Source organism: Carassius carassius, chromosome 30 (genome assembly GCF_963082965.1).
Source record: "Carassius carassius chromosome 30, fCarCar2.1, whole genome shotgun sequence".
NCBI lineage: Eukaryota > Metazoa > Chordata > Actinopteri > Cypriniformes > Cyprinidae > Carassius > Carassius carassius.
The window spans coordinates 15,458,497-15,477,442 of record NC_081784.1 but is presented as its reverse complement, the minus strand read 5'-3'; the positions used below and the strand labels follow the sequence as shown (position 1 = coordinate 15,477,442).

General features: G+C 37.9%; 1 protein-coding gene across 1 annotated transcript; it reads right to left on the bottom strand.

Annotated features, from left to right (window-relative positions):
• Positions 1 to 1,958: 1,958 nt before the first annotated feature.
• Positions 1,959 to 16,618, bottom strand: LOC132110739 (hexokinase-1-like). Its single transcript, XM_059517598.1, has 18 exons — positions 16,306 to 16,618; positions 13,685 to 13,847; positions 11,337 to 11,485; positions 11,030 to 11,149; positions 10,797 to 10,892; positions 10,594 to 10,693; positions 10,137 to 10,320; positions 9,894 to 10,049; positions 8,803 to 9,036; positions 5,185 to 5,489; positions 4,461 to 4,609; positions 3,931 to 4,050; positions 3,750 to 3,845; positions 3,521 to 3,620; positions 3,207 to 3,390; positions 2,655 to 2,810; positions 2,281 to 2,514; positions 1,959 to 2,163 (listed from the first exon to the last, which is right to left on the bottom strand). The coding sequence occupies exons 1-18, from the start codon at positions 16,366 to 16,368 to the stop codon at positions 2,016 to 2,018; spliced, it is 2,757 nt and encodes a 918-aa protein (XP_059373581.1). The 5' UTR covers positions 16,369 to 16,618; the 3' UTR covers positions 1,959 to 2,015.
• Positions 16,619 to 18,946: the final 2,328 nt, after the last annotated feature.

Genomic DNA, 18,946 nt, shown 5'->3' with positions numbered 1-18,946 from the left:
TGCCCCATGGTTGAGTCTGACCAGCTGTTTGTCTGTTTGGACAAAGGAATAAAGGCCATGCGGTTACAAACAGCGCATGTCCCATTGGCTGGTGGAGGCAATATCTTTAGCCTATGAGGCGCGCGGGCTCGCTTCGCCCTTAGGAGTTAAAGCTCATTCCACGAGAGCAGTGGCTTCTTCTCAAGCTTTTCTCAGTGGATCTTCTATGGATGGTATCTGTGCTGCGGCAGGTTGGTCCTCACCGAGCACTTTTATCAAGTTTTACAGTCTGTATGTGAGGATGGCCCCTGGCTCCCGGGTTCTCTCCGCTTGAGCAGATGCTTCCTTGGATCCCAGCTATCAGGTACGTCAGGCGTTATGGTATAGCGTTCCCATAGTGGTGACGTCACCGCAGCATTGAAGTGACCTATGAAAGGGAACATCTCGGTTACGTATGTAACCTTGGTTCCCTGAATAGGGAACGAGATGCTGCGGTCCTGGCCGTGCCATACCTTGATAGCATTCTTCTTCTTCAGTCATGAAATCTGAGTGAAATGGCGCGCGGCACCAGATATATATGCGTACGCATGCGTGGGGCGGTGCCAAGCGCTATTTGGCCAATAGGATTGGCGGGATGGTATAGGGCTTCAGACATTCGTCACACCGAAGGTGTTCCCATAGTGGTGACGTCACCGCAGCATCTCGTTCCCTATTCAGGTTAAGGTTACATACGTAACCGAGATGTTTTTGTCCTTGTGGTTGGTCGTGTATTAACGTATGTTACCTGCTGTCGGTGAGTCAAGTCTGTTCAAGTCAAGTCTGTTTCCGTCGAGTCAATTATTTATTTATTGGTTGGATCATGTCTGGATGTGTGGATTATCACCTTTGACAATAAACTGCACTTGGGTTATCACTACGCTCGCCTTCAGTGGACTGATCGTTTATATATATATATATATATATATATATATATATATATATATATGTATATGTGGAATTTATTTTACTGCACAAACAATTACCATATAGGATGTAAATACTGAACAAAAAAATGTAAATGTAAACAAAAAATGCTAAGATGTTTGGGCAACCGCAAAGGACACCACAGAACACAAATTGAGTTGATCAAAATATTTTTATGGTTTTTTCCTATAGGTTTTTCCAGGAACAACTATTTATATTGTGCAACTATGAAATAGTACAAAATCAGTGGATGTTAGACCTCGGTTACCAAATAAGGCATGCATTCATCAAAAGCTCTCTGAACCACTAACGTTACACAGATTCACTCACATCAACTACACAGGATCAATCACAAATAAGCAGCCAGGGCACACAGAAGGATATTTACTGGGAATCAATTCCGATAACCCGAGTATCTGCATACACACACAGCAAAAAGCTGACAAAAGCAATACGCATGATACAATTTGCTAAATTCTGCAGAAATGAGGGGGTTATTATTTCAGATATTATTTTAGAGAAAGTGGATATGAAAGGCAATCGTTTTCCTGTCCTTGTTCATTTGTACGGCAACCAGTATAACAGGCTTGAATTTCACAGGAAGGCAGCTGTGACTGCGAGTCTGAACTTGTATGTCGTCGTCACTTAAACCGTGACCAATGAGGGTGATGGTAAGCGAATGCTCTTCAAATGTTGTGGAATATTCACACCACAAACTGCCACAGACAAATGACAATATGCAGAGGATGGGAATTATCTTACCATAATCGCAACTAAATTCTTCCCCTCAGGTATCCATTCCTGTTACGTCTACCATCAAATATAAAAATAAAATAAATAATATCTCCATTTACTTGGGCAAATATTTTAACTTTAATGTTTGTTTTTGTGCTTACATTTCTTCCTTTTTTCCAATATACATCTATAAATACTTGAACAACAGTTTATTATTATTATTCTTTAACAGTTTAACATATAGTTTGGGTCGACATAGGCCAACCCCTAATAACACACAAAAAATATACGCTCTGAGAGAGCCAGAGAAGGAAATGAGGGCTTGTTTGGCGCAGGGTTCAGCTCTTTTGTTCTTGCTGGCGGAGGCGGCACCCAACAGCAGTGATCAAGGCGGCACCTTTCCCGCTTCCATCTTCTGAGAGAAGGAAGTTGACGTTGCAGTTGGGGGCAAGCTCCTTCACAGTCTGATGCATTATTGGTGAGAAACTGAAGAGATGAATGAGGCATAGGTCAGGTACCACATTTACGCCCATCAATTGGAAATAAGTACTGTACCTACATCACAAAACCTATTAAAAATACATTCATTCTGCATGTACTTACTGTGGATGGAGCTTATACAGAGTGCCATCCACACCAACGGTGATATCCAGATGGTCCAGACCACGGTTCTCTCTGATTTTGTCAACAACAGCAGCCATTCCTGCTCCACAGATCTGAGCTGCCCGGTGAGAAACCGCTCCACACACTTCCTTGACGATGATACTGTCATCACATGTGCTGTCCAGGCCCAGATGCTGCAGAATAGACCTGACCTGCAGTAGCGCCAAACGGTCACTAAAGGGAAGAAACGACATTTCAGGCCATGACCATTAAGCAGTTTGAAATGTTTCTAAACAGAATGGGTTTTAGCATTTCAGTATGTCTGGTTTTCATGATGAAATGTGGCAATGGAATCTGAGGAACCGCTGCAGTACCTCTCAATTTGGGAAAGGAACTTGGTTTCGAAGATACCCCTGGTCTTCAGGGTCTCAGAGATATGTCCTCTGAAGAGGAAGCCACGCTTTGTCAAGTCGATCAAGATGTTCCGTACAATCTCACCCAGATACATGCCACTGCACATCTTCTCATACCTAAAAGATAAAAAAAAATAAAAATTTAGATCTCAAATATGCCAAAACATTATAAAAAATATTAAATATTGTACACTTTCTTTCAAAATGTATGGGCTGATTAATTTTTTATTTATTTTAAAAGCAGTCTTTTATGGAAACCATAATGATGCATCTATTTAATGAATAAAAAATACAGAAACTATAAATAGTATTATTGTGAAATATTGCAATTTAAAAGAATATGCAGCAACACTATAAATATTTACCGCATCTGCATTTAAATTCTTAAATTATGGTACAAATAGTAGGCTCCTTATCTGACCAATTCTTCCAGATTAGCTTTCTTATGTTAGATCAGTTTATTTTCAAAACATGTTTTCTTTTCCTCACACTCGACCGGGTAACACTGCTCACTTTTGTTTGCCGGCATTGAGGGAGAGATCATCCACAGCATTATCATACTGAGTCCTGATGTCATCCAGGCAGCCATTATCTCCAAATGCTCCCCACTCCATGTTCACACACATCCTGCCCTCCACACCATCGACCGTCTCAATGTTTCGCATTTCCTCCATGTAGCAGGCATTGCTACCCGTTCCTAAAAGCACACAAAGCATTTTCTCTTAACTCAAATGTTTATAACACTCTTTAAAATGTAGAGTTACAATTGTATTATTTGTTGTCACATTTAATATACTGAATAATATTTGATAATACATTGTATTTACCTGCAATTAACCCAACCTCACATGTGGGTTCCTCATATGCACAGGTCATCATTGTACCCACTGTGTCATTCACTATGGCTACAACGTCCAAATCAAACTCCTGTACATAATATACCATACACACACACACACACACACACACACACAAAAGAACATCACACGTGGATCAAGATTTAAAAATGAATTACTCAAATGAATTGAAAAATGAATACAATATGCCATAACTCACCTCTCTTCTTTTGATCGCATCTCTCAGGAGGCCGACAACATCTTCTCCTTCACAGTCTGTGGCTTTAAAGCCCTTTGTCCAATTTACCAGAATTCCCTGTATCCATCAAAGCATGAAAAGTCATCAGGATTTTATTCAATAGTTGAGCAAATGAAACTGAAAGAGCAAACAAGCAGCTCACCGCATCCAGACTAGTTTGTCTGCAGGGGAAGGAAAAGGTAAAGCCCAGAGGCAGACGGGTGTTCTTCATCCCCATATAGTCCAGGAAGTCAGATATGCAGTGCACAATGTGATCAAATAGCTGCGGGTGGTGTGGAACAGCAATTAATATCATTTAGTGATGAAATGTTGCCTTTATTTAGAGATAAAAATTTGTTATTAAGCATTATGTAGGCATTAATGAAAAAAAAAACAGCAAAATGTGAATATTGTGAAATAGCATAACAATTTAAAATAATAGTTTAATTAAATTAAAAATTGCAGCCATTACTCCAACTCCAACTTTATTTATAAAGCACCTAAGAAAACAACTAAGTTGACCGAAGTGCATTACAGTAAGTTCAGTTAAAAGAATATAATAGCAAATAATAGCAAACACTAATAATATAATAATTACCGCAGTTTTGAGTGTCACATGATACACACAACTATATAAAAGATGCTTTTTGAGTAAGTCTAGTCTTTTAATAAGGTGCAAATATGACCACACACCTCCTCTCCGGTTCCTTGCATTACTTCAATGGGAATGGCATAGATTTTATTGTGCATCTCCACAGTTCGTTTCTTGCCACTGCGAATCTTTACCAAAAGCACCCTGAAGTTTGTACCTCCCAGATCCAGAGCCAAAAAATCACCATTTTCTATATAAAAGAGAAAATATAGGAACACCTAGAAGTCATGAATCATGCATCATACAAAAATGTATTTAATAATGCCAAATTTATAATTTAGGATAAGAACGAGAGGACAGCATAAAGTTACGGTACCGTCGTTTCATTGTATTGCTATATTTTTGAAGTTAGAAGGTTTTGAATTCTCAACACATTTGTTCAATATTGATATTCGTTGGATGGTGAAAACACATCTGCATGCACTTTTCTTAACTGAGCTGCATATTAAAAACCTTAACCTTAAATCGCCATCAGGGATAAAATACAATGTCACGTGTCTGTTCTGAGTAAGCCTGGGATTATACTATGATGCAATTCAACAGGGATAAAGAAAATTTAATTTACTCGTAGCAGAGGAGCAAGTGGATTTTAGACAAGATGCATGAATGCATTTTGATAAATGTAATTATGACACTGCATGTTTTTTTTTTCTTTGCAGTGAAGGAAAGGCAGATTATATCTGGGTTATCACTGCATATCTAGAATTCTTGTAATTTGCTTGCCTATTTTTAGGAAAATAAACTGTATTGCTTTAGATCTTTCACCTGTTCCATCCGGGGTGCTCCGCACATAGGTGGGCAGCATCTTGACGGTGGCTGTGCTTTGGGTATTCTTGCTCAGTCCATTCTGGATCTCAGTTTTCATTCTCTTTTTCACCTCCAGCAGTTGTTCTTTGGTCAGGCAGAACTCTGCCAGAGTCTCGGCAATCTGATGTGTCTGATCGGCCAACCGGGAAGCCCAGGCTGTGACCATTGCAGCTCCTTTGCCACTTCCGCTCTCAGAGAGCAAGAAGCGAACGTCAGACTCCGGCACTAGACGACGCACAGTTTTGTGCAACCGGCGGGAATACCTGGAAGAAACAGACGGATGTGGATTTAAATGTCTGTGTGTCATGCGTGTCTTCCAGCCAGTTCTATCAAACCTTTACAATTAATCCAGAACACGGCAGCAAGATTAATTTTTATTGAACTGAAAATAATATACATCACACCTCTGTTTATCAATATGCACTGGCTTCCAATAGCTGCTCGCATAAAATTCAAGGCATTGATGTTTGCCTACAAAACCACCACTGGCTCTGCACCCATTTACCTACTTCAGACTTATGTGCCCTCTAGAAGCTTGCGTTCTGCAAGTGAACGTCGCTTGATTGTGCCATCCCAAAGAAGCACAAAGTCACTTTTACTGACTTTTACAACCCGAATTCCGGAAAAATTGGGACGTTTTTTAAATTTTAATAAAATGAAAACTAAAGGAATTTCAAATCACATGAGCCAATATTTTATTCACAATAGAACATAGATAACATAGCAAATGTTTAAACTGAGAAATTTTACACTTTTATCCACTTAATTAGCTCATTGAAAATTTAATGCCTGCTACAGGTCTCAAAAAAGTTGGCACGGGGGCAACAAATGGCTAAAAAAGCAAGCAGTTTTGAAAAGATTCAGCTGGGAGAACATCTAGTGATTAATTAAGTTAATTGATATCAGGTCTGTAACATGATTAGCTATAAAAGCTTTGTCTTAGAGAAGCAGAGTCTCTCAGAAGTAAAGATGGGCAGAGGCTCTCCAATCTGTGAAAGACTGCGTAAGAAAATTGTGGAAAACTTTAAAAACAATGTTCCTCAATGTCAAATTGCAAAGGCTTTGCAAATCTCATCATCTACAGTGCATAACATCATCAAAAGATTCAGAGAAACTGGAGAAATCTCTGTGCGTAAGGGACAAGGCCGGAGACCTTTATTGGATGCCCGTGGTCTTCGGGCTCTCAGACGACACGGCATCACTCATCTGCATGATTGTGTCAATGACATTACTAAATGGGCCCAGGAATACTTTCAGAAACCACTGTCGGTAAACACAATCCGCCGTGCCATCAGCAGATGCCAACTAAAGCTCTATCATGCAAAAAGGAAGCCATATGTGAACATGGTCCAGAAGCGCCGTCGTGTCCTGTGGGCCAAGGCTCATTTAAAATGGACTATTTCAAAGTGGAATAGTGTTTTATGGTCAGACGAGTCCAAATTTGACATTCTTGTTGGAAATCACGGACGGCGTGTCCTCCGGGCTAAAGAGGAGGGAGACCTTCCAGCATGTTATCAGCGTTCAGTTCAAAAGCCAGCATCTCTGATGGTATGGGGGTGCATAAGTGCATACGGTATGGGCAGCTTGCATGTTTTGGAAGGCTCTGTGAATGCTGAAAGGTATATAAAGGTTTTAGAGCAACATATGCTTCCCTCCAAACAACGTCTATTTCAGGGAAGGCCTTGTTTTTTTTCAGCAGGACAATGCAAAACCACATACTGCAGCTATAACAACAGCATGGCTTCGTCGTAGAAGAGTCCGGGTGCTAACCTGGCCTGCCTGCAGTCCAGATCTTTCACCTATAGAGAACATTTGGCGCATCATTAAACGAAAAATACGTCAAAGATGACCACGAACTCTTCAGCAGCTGGAAATCTATATAAGGCAAGAATGGGACCAAATTCCAACAGCAAAACTCCAGCAACTCATAGCCTCAATGCCCAGACGTCTTCAAACTGTTTTGAAAAGAAAAGGAGATGCTACACCATGGTAAACATGCCCCGTCCCAACTATTTTGAGACCTGTAGCAGAAATCAAAATTGAAATGAGCTCATTTTGTGCATAAAATTGTAAACTTTCTCAGTTTAAACATTTGCTATGTTATCTATGTTCTATTGTGAATAAAATATTGGCTCATGTGATTTGAAAGTCTTTTAGTTTTCATTTTATTAAAATTTAAAAAACGTCCCAACTTTTCCGGAATTCGGGTTGTAAATTAAATGTTCCCTCCCTCCCAACTCAATCCGACCAGCTCAGTCCTTAGCCACCTTCAAGAATCGGCTTAAAACACAGATCTTCCATCTTTATTTGACCCTCTAACCTTTAGCACTCACTATTCTAATTCTATTCTTAAAGAAAAACTACCGTTCTAATCTTTTTGTATTCTATTTTCTTTTTATTTATTATAAAATTATAAAAAAAGACCTCTAACACTAGCTTGCTCTATTCTTTTTCTATTCTATCTCTTTTCTTTTTATTTATTATAGCCTATTGTTTAAAAGCCCTTGCTACGTGTACTGTGTTTAAGCTAACTGAGACTTGTTATAGCACTTATATATCATTGCTCTTTTGTTGTTTTTGATTGCTTCCATTGTCCTCATTTGTAAGTTGCTTTGGATAAAAGCGTCTGCTCAATGACTAAATGTAATGTAATGTAAAGTGTATTACTGGTGGGGAATTTTGACCGACTCTTTCTGTATCTTACATATTGGGTAAAATGATTCATTCAGGAACACAGCAGCAAGTGACTTTCTTTATGAGTGAGTCAATGAATCCATTCAAACGATTCGTTCAGGAATGAAACATTTGTGTTCCATGGATTCGGCCATTTGTGGAACGATACGCGGAGCAAATACACAGAAATAACCAACAATGTGTCTAAAATGTAAGTTACACAATGTTAATTTCTCCAGTATGTAATTACTGAAATATTGAAAAACTGTGAAATGGTTTACTGGTTGTCAGAAGTTTAGGCGTTCTGTGAGAATAGCTCATAACCTGTTTACATTTTAACGTGAGTGCCGCGTTTTTTTTTAAATATGCGGCGCGAGAGGAACGGTGAGGGAAAACTACGAAAAAGCGTTCTGTGTGAACGGCCACTTTGAACACAGAGAGTGATTAATCAGAATTTCACTGAGTAATACTATGCCTTTCAGGTTTATTTAAAGGCTTCCTCTCTATTCTGACATTCAAAGAGGCCTGTGAACTCTTGTGAATAGGTGACGTGAATAGCATTTAAATTGATGTTTCAATTTATTGATCTGCTTCTTTAATCTTTCAACTAATCCCTCTGTGACCTTGTAACATTTAATTTATTGTCCAGATAAGGTCAGTGAGTAGTGTGTCACAACAAATAGATGTGCAGCTGCTCCTGTGGCAACCTACTCAGTGTTTATTAATAGAACTCGCCTTTGTCTGAAGAGCCCTCAAGAGGGTTCAGCGCTCACCCGGGGGTCCCATGCCCCTGCAGATGTGTTCCTAAAACCCTCTGTGATGACTTACTAAGCATGCTGGGTACATCATATTACTGATAAGTACCGTTTTAGTCTGATTTGATGATCTGAATGTTATACTCACTGTGGATGCATCTTGTAGAGGGAGCCATCGATGCCCACTGTGGTGCGGAGGCGCGGGGTGTTCTTATTGTCCTTAAGACGTTTAAGGATTGCACCCAGAGTAGCAGCAATTAGATTTGCAGAGCGAAAAGAGACAATAGCGCAAACATGCTGCACAGCAATGCAGTCATCTTCAGATGGCTCTACACCCAAGCGTGTCAAAATCTCTTCAGCTTTGGTAAGTCCCTCTTTGCTCCTAAAGAAAATGTGGTTGTAAGGTTAAAAATATTATGATTTTTAGCCACAAAGGACCATTTATATGACCCCTCCCCATCCCCAAAAAAGAAAAATGTGCTTACCTTCAGACCATCCAAGATAATTTTGTTTCTTCATTAGAACAGTTTTGGAGAAATTTAGCAATACCTCACTGCTCACCACTGTATCACCTTCAGTGAATGGGTGCCGTCAGAATGACAGTTCAAACAGCTGATAAAAACATCAAAATAATCCACAAAGTGTTTCTAGTCCATCAATCAATGTCTTGTGAAGTGAAATGCTGCATGTAACACAAATTAAACTGTAAAAAAACACCTTAATAATATATTTGTTTCTGAAAAACACAGCTTTTCAAAGGCGTTAACTGATGAATTGTTAAATGATGGAGCTGTGTGGATTACTTGTGGATTACAGTGATGTTTTTATTAGCTTTTTTGACTCTCATTCTGATGGCACCCATTCACTGCAAATGATCCATTGGTGAGGAAGTGATGTAATGCTAAATTTCTCCAAATCTGTTCAGATGAAGAAACTTGTGGATGGCCTGAACTATTTGGGGGTGAACTATTTCTTTAATTTCAGCCCACTAGTGACAGTGATTAAATTTTTCAAATTAAAAAATAAGTACATTTTTTAAATGAAAGTTAGATAATAATTTCTAAAAATAAATAAATAAATAAATGTTGTTTATAAACTCAACACTTAAACAGATAAATATCAAATTACCTTGTATTTTAGAATGTTTTAATATACCTTAAAATGCTGGAAATGACAGAATTGAACTCTTTTTTATTATTAAAATTAATAATGACCATAATGAAACAAACGACAGCTCACTTCTCAATTGCAGAAACATGCTTGGTTTCGATTTTTCCTTTTGTAAGCAGCTCTGGGGTGATGCGGCCCTCGAACAGCAGCCCTTCCTTAGCCATCTTGACCAAAATCAGCCTCACCAGCTCACCCATGTACATCCCACTGACCATCTTCTCAAACCTGAAAACAGCCAAAACTCACCTTTACCTCTTCAAATGTTATGATAATTTATGATTTTTTGAGAGCTTTTAAAGTTCTGTGACTTACAACTGCTTGCCGGGGTTGGGGGACCCGCGATCAATCTCCCTGTCAAACTCAGTTCGGATATCCTCCAATGTGCCATCGTCTCCAAATGCCCCCCATTCAGTATTGATACACATCCTCCCTTCATCTCCCTCCACCAGATCAATGTGTCTGAGCTCCTCCATGTAACAAGCATTAGTGCCGGTACCTGAGGGATCACAGCAGCATATGCCATGGCAGATGTTCAAGAATCCAGAAGCTTTACTTGAGCATATCAAGTATATTTGTGGTATTCACCATTCATCTGTATTCTGTACACTGAGGGAAGTTAATTTTACAATGTTGCTTTGAGGAAATTGATTTAAATGTTAATTTATGTGATTCAAATGGGCATTACAGCTTTACAATTCTGATTTTAAACTCATTTGATGTCCATTGATAAAATATATAAAACAAACAGATATTAAGCTAAAGTTTTTACCAATAATAATGCCGACTTCACAGCGCTGGTCATCAAAGCCACAGGTCATCATAGTTCCCACAGTGTCATTGACTACAGCCATGATATCTGCATCATAGTCCTGGAAGTGAATCATTACACCTTTACTTCCTCAGTAAGAAGTCAAAAATGAATATCCACCTGTATAACATTCCTTAAATAAGGGATTATTTTCTCAGACTCACCCCACGTTTTTTGATGGCTTTTTTTAGAAGCTTTACTACATCCATTCCCTCAACCCCACTGGCCTTAAAGCGTTTTGTCCATGTTAGCAGAACAGCCTGTAAAAATACAATGGTAAAAAATATGGTCAAGTTTGTATGCATAAATTGGATCTGTGACGCACAGTTTTAGAACAATATAAAATGTAAATGGCATAACTTCTTAGCAAACCACATAGAATCTACTTCACCGTTACCTCATCCAGTTTGGTGTGTGCACAAGGGAATGAGAACGTGAAACCCATGGGAACCTTCTTGTCTTTAATTTTTTGTTTCTCCATGAAGTCTCCAAGACATTCTGCAACATGGTCAAACAACTGCAAGAAATAATGAGACAATTAAGAAAGCTGTCTACGTGATATTAAACACACAATGTTTGATTTTTAAACATATATTGACTGTTCCGAAGGCGTTCAATATTAATTTATATACTTAATTCCACACATATTTTCAACAAAAACTGGTTGTTTATGATTTCAGGTGGACAGAGAACTGGTCATGTACCCGTGTTCCGCTGCCGTGGATGATGTCCTCTGGAGTCTCGTATATTTGACTTTCCATCTGCACGGTCTGTTTCTTCTCATGAGACACTTTGACCCGCAGAATACGGAAATTAGAGCCACCCAGATCCAGGGCAATGAAATCTCCCTTCTCTGTAAGTGAATTAAAGAAATCATCAATTTATAAGTATTTACTATCAAGTGTTCACAAGTTTACTTCAATGCATGAGGTGTGTAAATGATGACAGAATTGTCATTTTTAGGTTAGCTATCCCTTTAATGTATTTAAAAGTATGTAACATTAAACTAGTTAGAGCCTTCCACTTCTTGAAATTGCTTTACTAAGCTACCTAAAGGACACTGCAGCTGTTATCCTTATGACAACATGGCAGAAACTTGACTGGGTATAGTGTAGCATTCTTTTAATAGTGGTACTGCCCATTAACATTTATTTTGGTCGTGGCAAAGGGGGCTATATCAGGAATGCTGTTTTTATCCTTAGCTGGACAAAGACATATCACCACAGGCAGCAATCTTACAGTGAGAAATAGTGAATCCTTCCCAACAGATTCTTCAGAAAACGTTTGCAGTACAATGGTGATTATCAACAAGTCTGTTTGTGCCATAGATTAAACAGAGAAAGAGTAATGCCAAGAGATGTTTGCGTTAGGTCAAGAATGCACTCTGTAACGGTCTTCTTTGGTTCTCGGGGCTCTTCGACGTGTCTAGATTGTTGATATTATGTGCAGTGCTTGTTACCAAGCAACACTGAAAATCTAATGCCTTTCTTTTTCTTGCTGTCTTCTGTTTTTAGGTTGGAAATGATATGTCTGGGAGTGTGAAGGTTTTTAATACTGTAAACTCAGCATCAACTTGAAAGGTCGGTTAACTGGAATTACAGGTTACTAGGTAGCAAAACTGCAACCTAAATGTATTTGAATTTTTTTATTATAACTGAATTGATCTGTAGTAGACTTAATATGTTGTTTAACAACATATTAAAACCATTCATGGAAAACTTGATCATTTAAGTGAAGATGAGTACAAATATAAAAAGTAACAAAGTAAAGTGTATTATATCTCTAACGATCTAAAATCACATCCAACCAAAAAAAAACTGATCCATTTGTTGTGGGCATTTTAATATATTGAAGCACAGACTTGCTGTACACACTCAGGCATTTTGTCATTGGGAAGTTAATAGGTCAGAATCTATATATAGCATTTTTTATGATCTAGTGTCCAGCACTTTAGGACTAGGGAGCTGCTCTTGACAAGCTATTCTGCATTGAATGTGTGTTTATTATACTGCATATTACAGTGATGGATTATTTATGTGGACACAAAATCAATTAGATGTGTCCATGTTGTTATAATTGCTTTGAAGTTTGAATTACTTTGATGGCGCAGGAGCAATAAATCTGCCATCCCTAACTAGAATGAAAATGCCTTGCAGAACACATCGTAGTAGGAAAGCTAAAAAAAATCAGTCAACTTTCACATGCCAATCTGACTGGGATTACAGCTCATATAATCCGTGATGTAACCCAATGAGTTCGGTTGGATGCTGCAGGGCATGTAGAAAGGCATGAGCACATGTCAGAGAAGCTTTCCATGTGTTGTGGTGTGGGGAAAATTGGTTCAATATTGTGAGCATTCAGTAGTAGATTCACCCCATTCTGTTCTTTGGTAAAATGTGCATTGTAAATATATTTGGTGGCAGGTAAATGTTATCATTTCAAAAGCCATTTAAAATAATCGAACCAGATGCCTTTAAAAGGTTTCAGATGTAACCATTATTTAGCCTTGATTCAAATTCTTGGGAAATGAATAAAATGTGCAGAACTGAATATGCATTTTAAAAATGGATCAAACAAACAAACAGTTAAAATTAAAATTCAGATTGCAAGCACTTTTTGTGTTATGGTAAATCTACACCTAAGGCAATACTGGTTAAACCAGTTTTCTTCTCAGTTTACAAACAGCCTTTAATAAATACCTTCTAAGGTTGTAACCTTATGAAATGCAAAGGTATGTCTGAGGGCATTCACTTAAGGCATTTATTCAAATTTAAGAATCTCATTTTGATTCAGAAAACAATTTACTTATTGTTCTTTCTTTTGTCAGACCGTTTAAAAGAAGTACAATGAAGAAAGCTGATATTTCTTTTTTAGACTGATTTGCCCTGATGGACAGAACTGCAGACTCATTTCTATACACAGGATATTCCTTTCTGGAATACTTCCAAAGCTAGCTCTTGTAATCATTTAAGGATTTTGTCACCAGATAAATGTCTTTTACTTATATAAGGCATTTATACACGATTTGCAGCCATAAAAATGATAAGCTCACCTGATCCATCAGGAATGGACCTTACAAAGGTGGGCAGCATCTTGATGGTAGCTGTCGGGTTAGTGTCGCGTCCCAGTCCGTTCTCCATTTCCCTTTGGAAGCGGGCCATGATGTCACGCAGAGTCTCGTCAGAGAACCGCATGGCGTACAAGTATTTGTCAATCTACACAAATTGACACACAATAATCTACATTGTGCATTTGCCCCCATATTTCTAAAGCATACAGGTGTTTGTTAGTAATCAGTAATGTTGAACATGATGAATGTGGTCAAGTCATTGCCTCAGTTGTTAGGTCAATGTGACCTTCAAATATATGGCCCACGGCCTAGACTATGCAGACATATGAGAAATCTATGGGCAAGACCATTTATAAACACAAATGATATTCATCTGGAAAATGGCTAGGGGAAGATGTTTCACTGAAGTCTAATGCAACAAAAGTGAGTTAATACTGTAAACATAAGCACCTGCTCTTGCATATGCTGACTCATGATTTAGTCTTTATTGTGATCATATAAGAGATTTAGGCTGGAATCTGTGTCTGATGCCATTGCTGGAAAAATGGTTTACTTTAGTATGCAAAGTGTTGTTCTTTACCTGCTGGTGTTGGTGATAAACTTGTTGTTTTTAAGTATGATGCAAATATTCAATATACAGATTAATAAGCATACTAGAATATATTTATTTATTATGCTACACAAATATATTTACATTATATTATTAATTATATATTTATTATATTCGTGAACTTTATTTTTAGTCATTTAAATGCAAATAATTTTTCAATCAGATATTGTTCTGTACATAGCATAGTCTTCCAAACTGCAAGCAAATGTAATTTTTTTTTTACAAATATCACACATGTATTTCTTTCAAGTTGCTTAATTTGGTTTGTTAAAAACACTAGCAGAGTGTGTAAAATGGGTAATTGTGTAACCAGCATGAGTAACATCCAACATCTTCATAATACATGAGAGCAGTGGTAAAGCTGCCATAACTGTCTAAATGAGGGTGAGGAGAATGATGGCTTTATCTTTAAATATGCTAAGGGCACTGACATATTCTTCTGTCTGTGTGATTTGTTTGCAAAGGCTATGTCATACATGCTATGCTTCAGCACTGTTTAACCGCTTATTCACAAACTTCCTGTCACATTAGCAACGAATAACTTTTATAATCAAATTATATGTATGACATCTATGGGTCATAAAACTCTTTTCATTTGCCTTACATGTTGTTATTGTAACCATGTTACACAATACAACTACTGCTTTTTACTCTGAAGTGGAATTGGGCTTCTGTGCAACAGTATTGTTGTTGTTGTTAACTAAAACTATTAAAAATTGTTAATTGAAATAAAGCTGAAAAACATAAATATTAGATTAAAAAAAATCTAATTAGAAATGAACTGAAATAAGTTGAATTACTACTTAATAAATAAAAACAAATTCAAGCTAAATGAAAATATAAAAACAAACTAATAAAATGACAAAAGCACATACAATTACTAAAACTAAAATGAAAATATACAAATAAAAGCTAATTAAAATATAATTAAGTACTATAATAATATATTATAATAATACTAAAATAACATTCATGTGGAAATTAATAATGAGACCTATAAAATATCTGACTTGAATTCAAACCATAATAACTTCTTGATGCACATTGCCAGAGTAACTGGCACATATGCAAATTTAAATTTAAAAGGAAGTTTGAGACAAAAGAAATCTGGTTAATTAATTTTGTGCAAATGTTTTCAAATTAGTACTATATAATAATTGAGCGCAATATAAGGTAATAAGGATTTTTAGTTCATGTATTTTTTTTATTACAGATTATTTAAATGGGATTTTCAGTTGTAATCAAATTTCCTAAAATATTACATTTAAACCATTTATGTATTAAAATCTTAATGTGTGTGCTTATATTAAGAGTATTTATCAAATATTTCTTGGTACTTGGTACTGGTTAAGTTAAAACTATTGAGTAATCTCATTTAAAAAAGGTATTTTAAAATCAAGGTTTTTTAATGGGCTAACACATAGTTAAAATATGAAGACTGCATACTCTCAAAGCGAGACACACAGGCATGTGCATACACGCAGTCCTGCTCTGTTTACACTCCTTTACTCCTTTACAGTTGCATTAAACACGGTCAAAACTCTGGCAAAGTCACGTTAGTCAGCTATGGAAACCTGATACTGTTCCTGCCGGGGGAGGGGGGTGTTGGTGCTCACGACCACCTTCCCCAACTCAGAGACGTACTCTGAGATAAGCACGTTCACACACAGACGCACTCATTTAAAAAAATCGCTCCTCTCCTCATGGCAGCTCCATGATGCCCCACATCCTGCTTTCAAGGACATTGCAGCATGAACCCAACAAGCTATGGCGACGACATTGTGTCGTCATTTACAAGGGTAGCTATACCTCGTCCTCTCATCCTCGCCTTCGCACGTCGTGTGACGTAGAAGCTGCAGATGGAGGGACGTGAGATGATGCAAATCTAAAATGAAGGCCTGTGTCACCTGTTTTCATGGGTCTGGATAAGCTCACAAACGCTCGCAATGCCACATTTGCTAAGCACTATTTAAAGGCAAATAATGAAACTCACCTTTTTGACCTGGTCATCCTTCAGTTCAGTGAAGAAGTAGGCCAGAAGCTGTGCCGCTATCATCCTGCTTCACCTCGTTGGTGAAAACGCAACAGAAGAGAGAAGGACAAACCTTACGACCCTTTCCAGTCAGGAGGGCAAACAATATGAGCCCAGAAGCAACGTGTGTTTACTGTAAAACGAGAAACCAGCACGTAGGGGTGTTCCCTCCCAGCACTACGGCAATGTCCGACTTTCTTCGGCCTAGGAAGTCAAGCTGCAATGTAATGCCCTTGCATGAGATGCAGCGGAGGCTAGGATGAGGCACGGCTAAAGCCCTGCCCACTCACTCTGCACCTATTGGCTGAGCTTGATGGGCTGGCTTGTGATGCAGAGCACAGCTGACAGCCGCCCCCCTCCTCCAGCTCTCCTTCTTGCTTCTTCTCTTCAGATCCCACCTCCTTCTTCCATTCTATCCACTCTGTCATTTTCAGTGTTACTTCTTCCTCATTCTCATCCTCATTGAGGGAAAGAAAAAGGGGATTCACCTAAGAGGCACGTAGTGCACGTCCTCAATGCGTCACATACCCAAAGCCATACCGCTTGAGTTCTTAAAAGTGGTTAGGTTGGTAGATTTGAGTGGAGAAGCAAAAATGCTGAGTAATGCTATAGCCAAAGTCATATCAGCACAGAGATGCGTGTTTCCTTCTTCTACTGTTCAGCGACATGACCGTTATGTGTGACGCTGGAGGAAATAAGGAGACTTGGGACGTTATTTGAGGGTAGTCGGCAGGGGGGATGGTCAAAAGGTTGCCGGCAAAAATGACATCAGGGGGTCAGTCTGGAAAGGCCTGGCCTAAAATGTTTGAACAGCTGGTGATAATTTACATTTGAAAACAAGAGAGGATGAATATAACAGGTTGATGGTATAATACACATAATGACACACAATGCAAAGGAAATGAACTCATTATGTGATTTAATTGTCATTTAAAATGTTCATTACAATGACTGAGGCTCTAAAATACCCATTTTACATTACATTAAATTGTTAATTTTCTGATAAGGACAGGAACACAAAGCATTAGACAAATGTTGTAATTATGTAAAAAACAAACACTTGGTACATACTATATACATACGTAATAAATACTGATGTAATCAGTGACCAGTATCTCAAGGGAATGTCATGGTGGGAAACATTCAGGGAAATTGGAAAATCCGTTGAAGCGATGATCTTACTGTGTGTCGTGCTTTAAGGCAGCGGTCCCCAACCCTTTTAGCGCCAAGGACCGGTTTAATATCAGACAATATTTTCACGGACCGGGCTTTAAGGTGTGACGGATAAATACAACAAAATAAAATGATACGACTGGCATAAAAACTGTGGTATATTGTAAATATAATAATAAACATGAATCCACTGTGTATTCGTATGAAACTTTATTAGCAGCGTCCTCGTAACATCGCACCAACAACATAAAATGAATAATATATAATGAGCGAGTAACAGTTACATCATGAAACCATTTTCCAAACCATGTTTTTGTCTTATCCTGAATCACTACGGTACACCTATAATAAGTGTTTATATTCGGACTATTGTAGTCTGGGGGAGGTCGGCAACGCTGCAGAATAGCACAGTACCTGCGTGATTCGCCGCAGATGTAAACAGAGAGAAGTAGCTCCGGCTAATGTTCTTCCGCCAGACGCGAGCAAAATAGTGTTATATTGTAGAGCAATACAGCTTTATAAAGCAAAGAAAACTGTTCAATTTTTTAATTTAATTTTAATATTGGTATTTAATGTAAGTCCTACGTATACGGAGAGTTGCTACAGTTTATTTTTAGTGACAGACAGACAGAAACATTTACAGAGATGAAGACATCAAAATCCTTCATGACCATAATACTAGTGACTCAAATTGAGATAAGGTTTCTTGGAACAGAGCTATTCATATTCTACAGGACATGCATCGTACTGGCAAAAATGTCACCATATGGCATACACTCAAATGTCTCTCATTCCCGAAAGTTTATTTACAAGGGAACAATGTCCAGCCAGTTAAGTACTTTGCATAGTTGAGCAATGATATCATTTCCTGGCAGATTTACTCACAGCACTGGGAGTGTAAAGGAAATGAATTCTGTGTCTTACAATATAAATCTCATTGTTAGCCTATTTAATTGTCATTTAAAATGTTCATTTACTGACTAAAGCTCTAAAATACTCATTTTGAATTACGTTTATTTGAATATTCTTCACAAATCAAAGCACTTTTTTCAAAGTAGGGCAGATTTACTCTGATTTACTCCAGGACTGTGTTTGCTTAGCGTCTGTGACAGCAGAATTATGACATATAATAAATAGTGGCTGATATTTTCACAGATGACCTACCCAGTAGATACTACACCCCTTGACAGCTGAATGTTCATGCATGAACGAGCCACACAGACATACAAGCAGATACAATGACCAGCTTTGTAAAAGGACACGGACCAGTTCTTAACCAATATGATACATTCTCAAGTCCATGTTGTAGTTGTTATATATATATATATATATATATATATATAATCATTGTAAATTTCTCATAAGGAGGAATGGTTGATCCAGATCAGGAAAAGTGACTAAATATAAGATATAAATTAATTTTAATAGT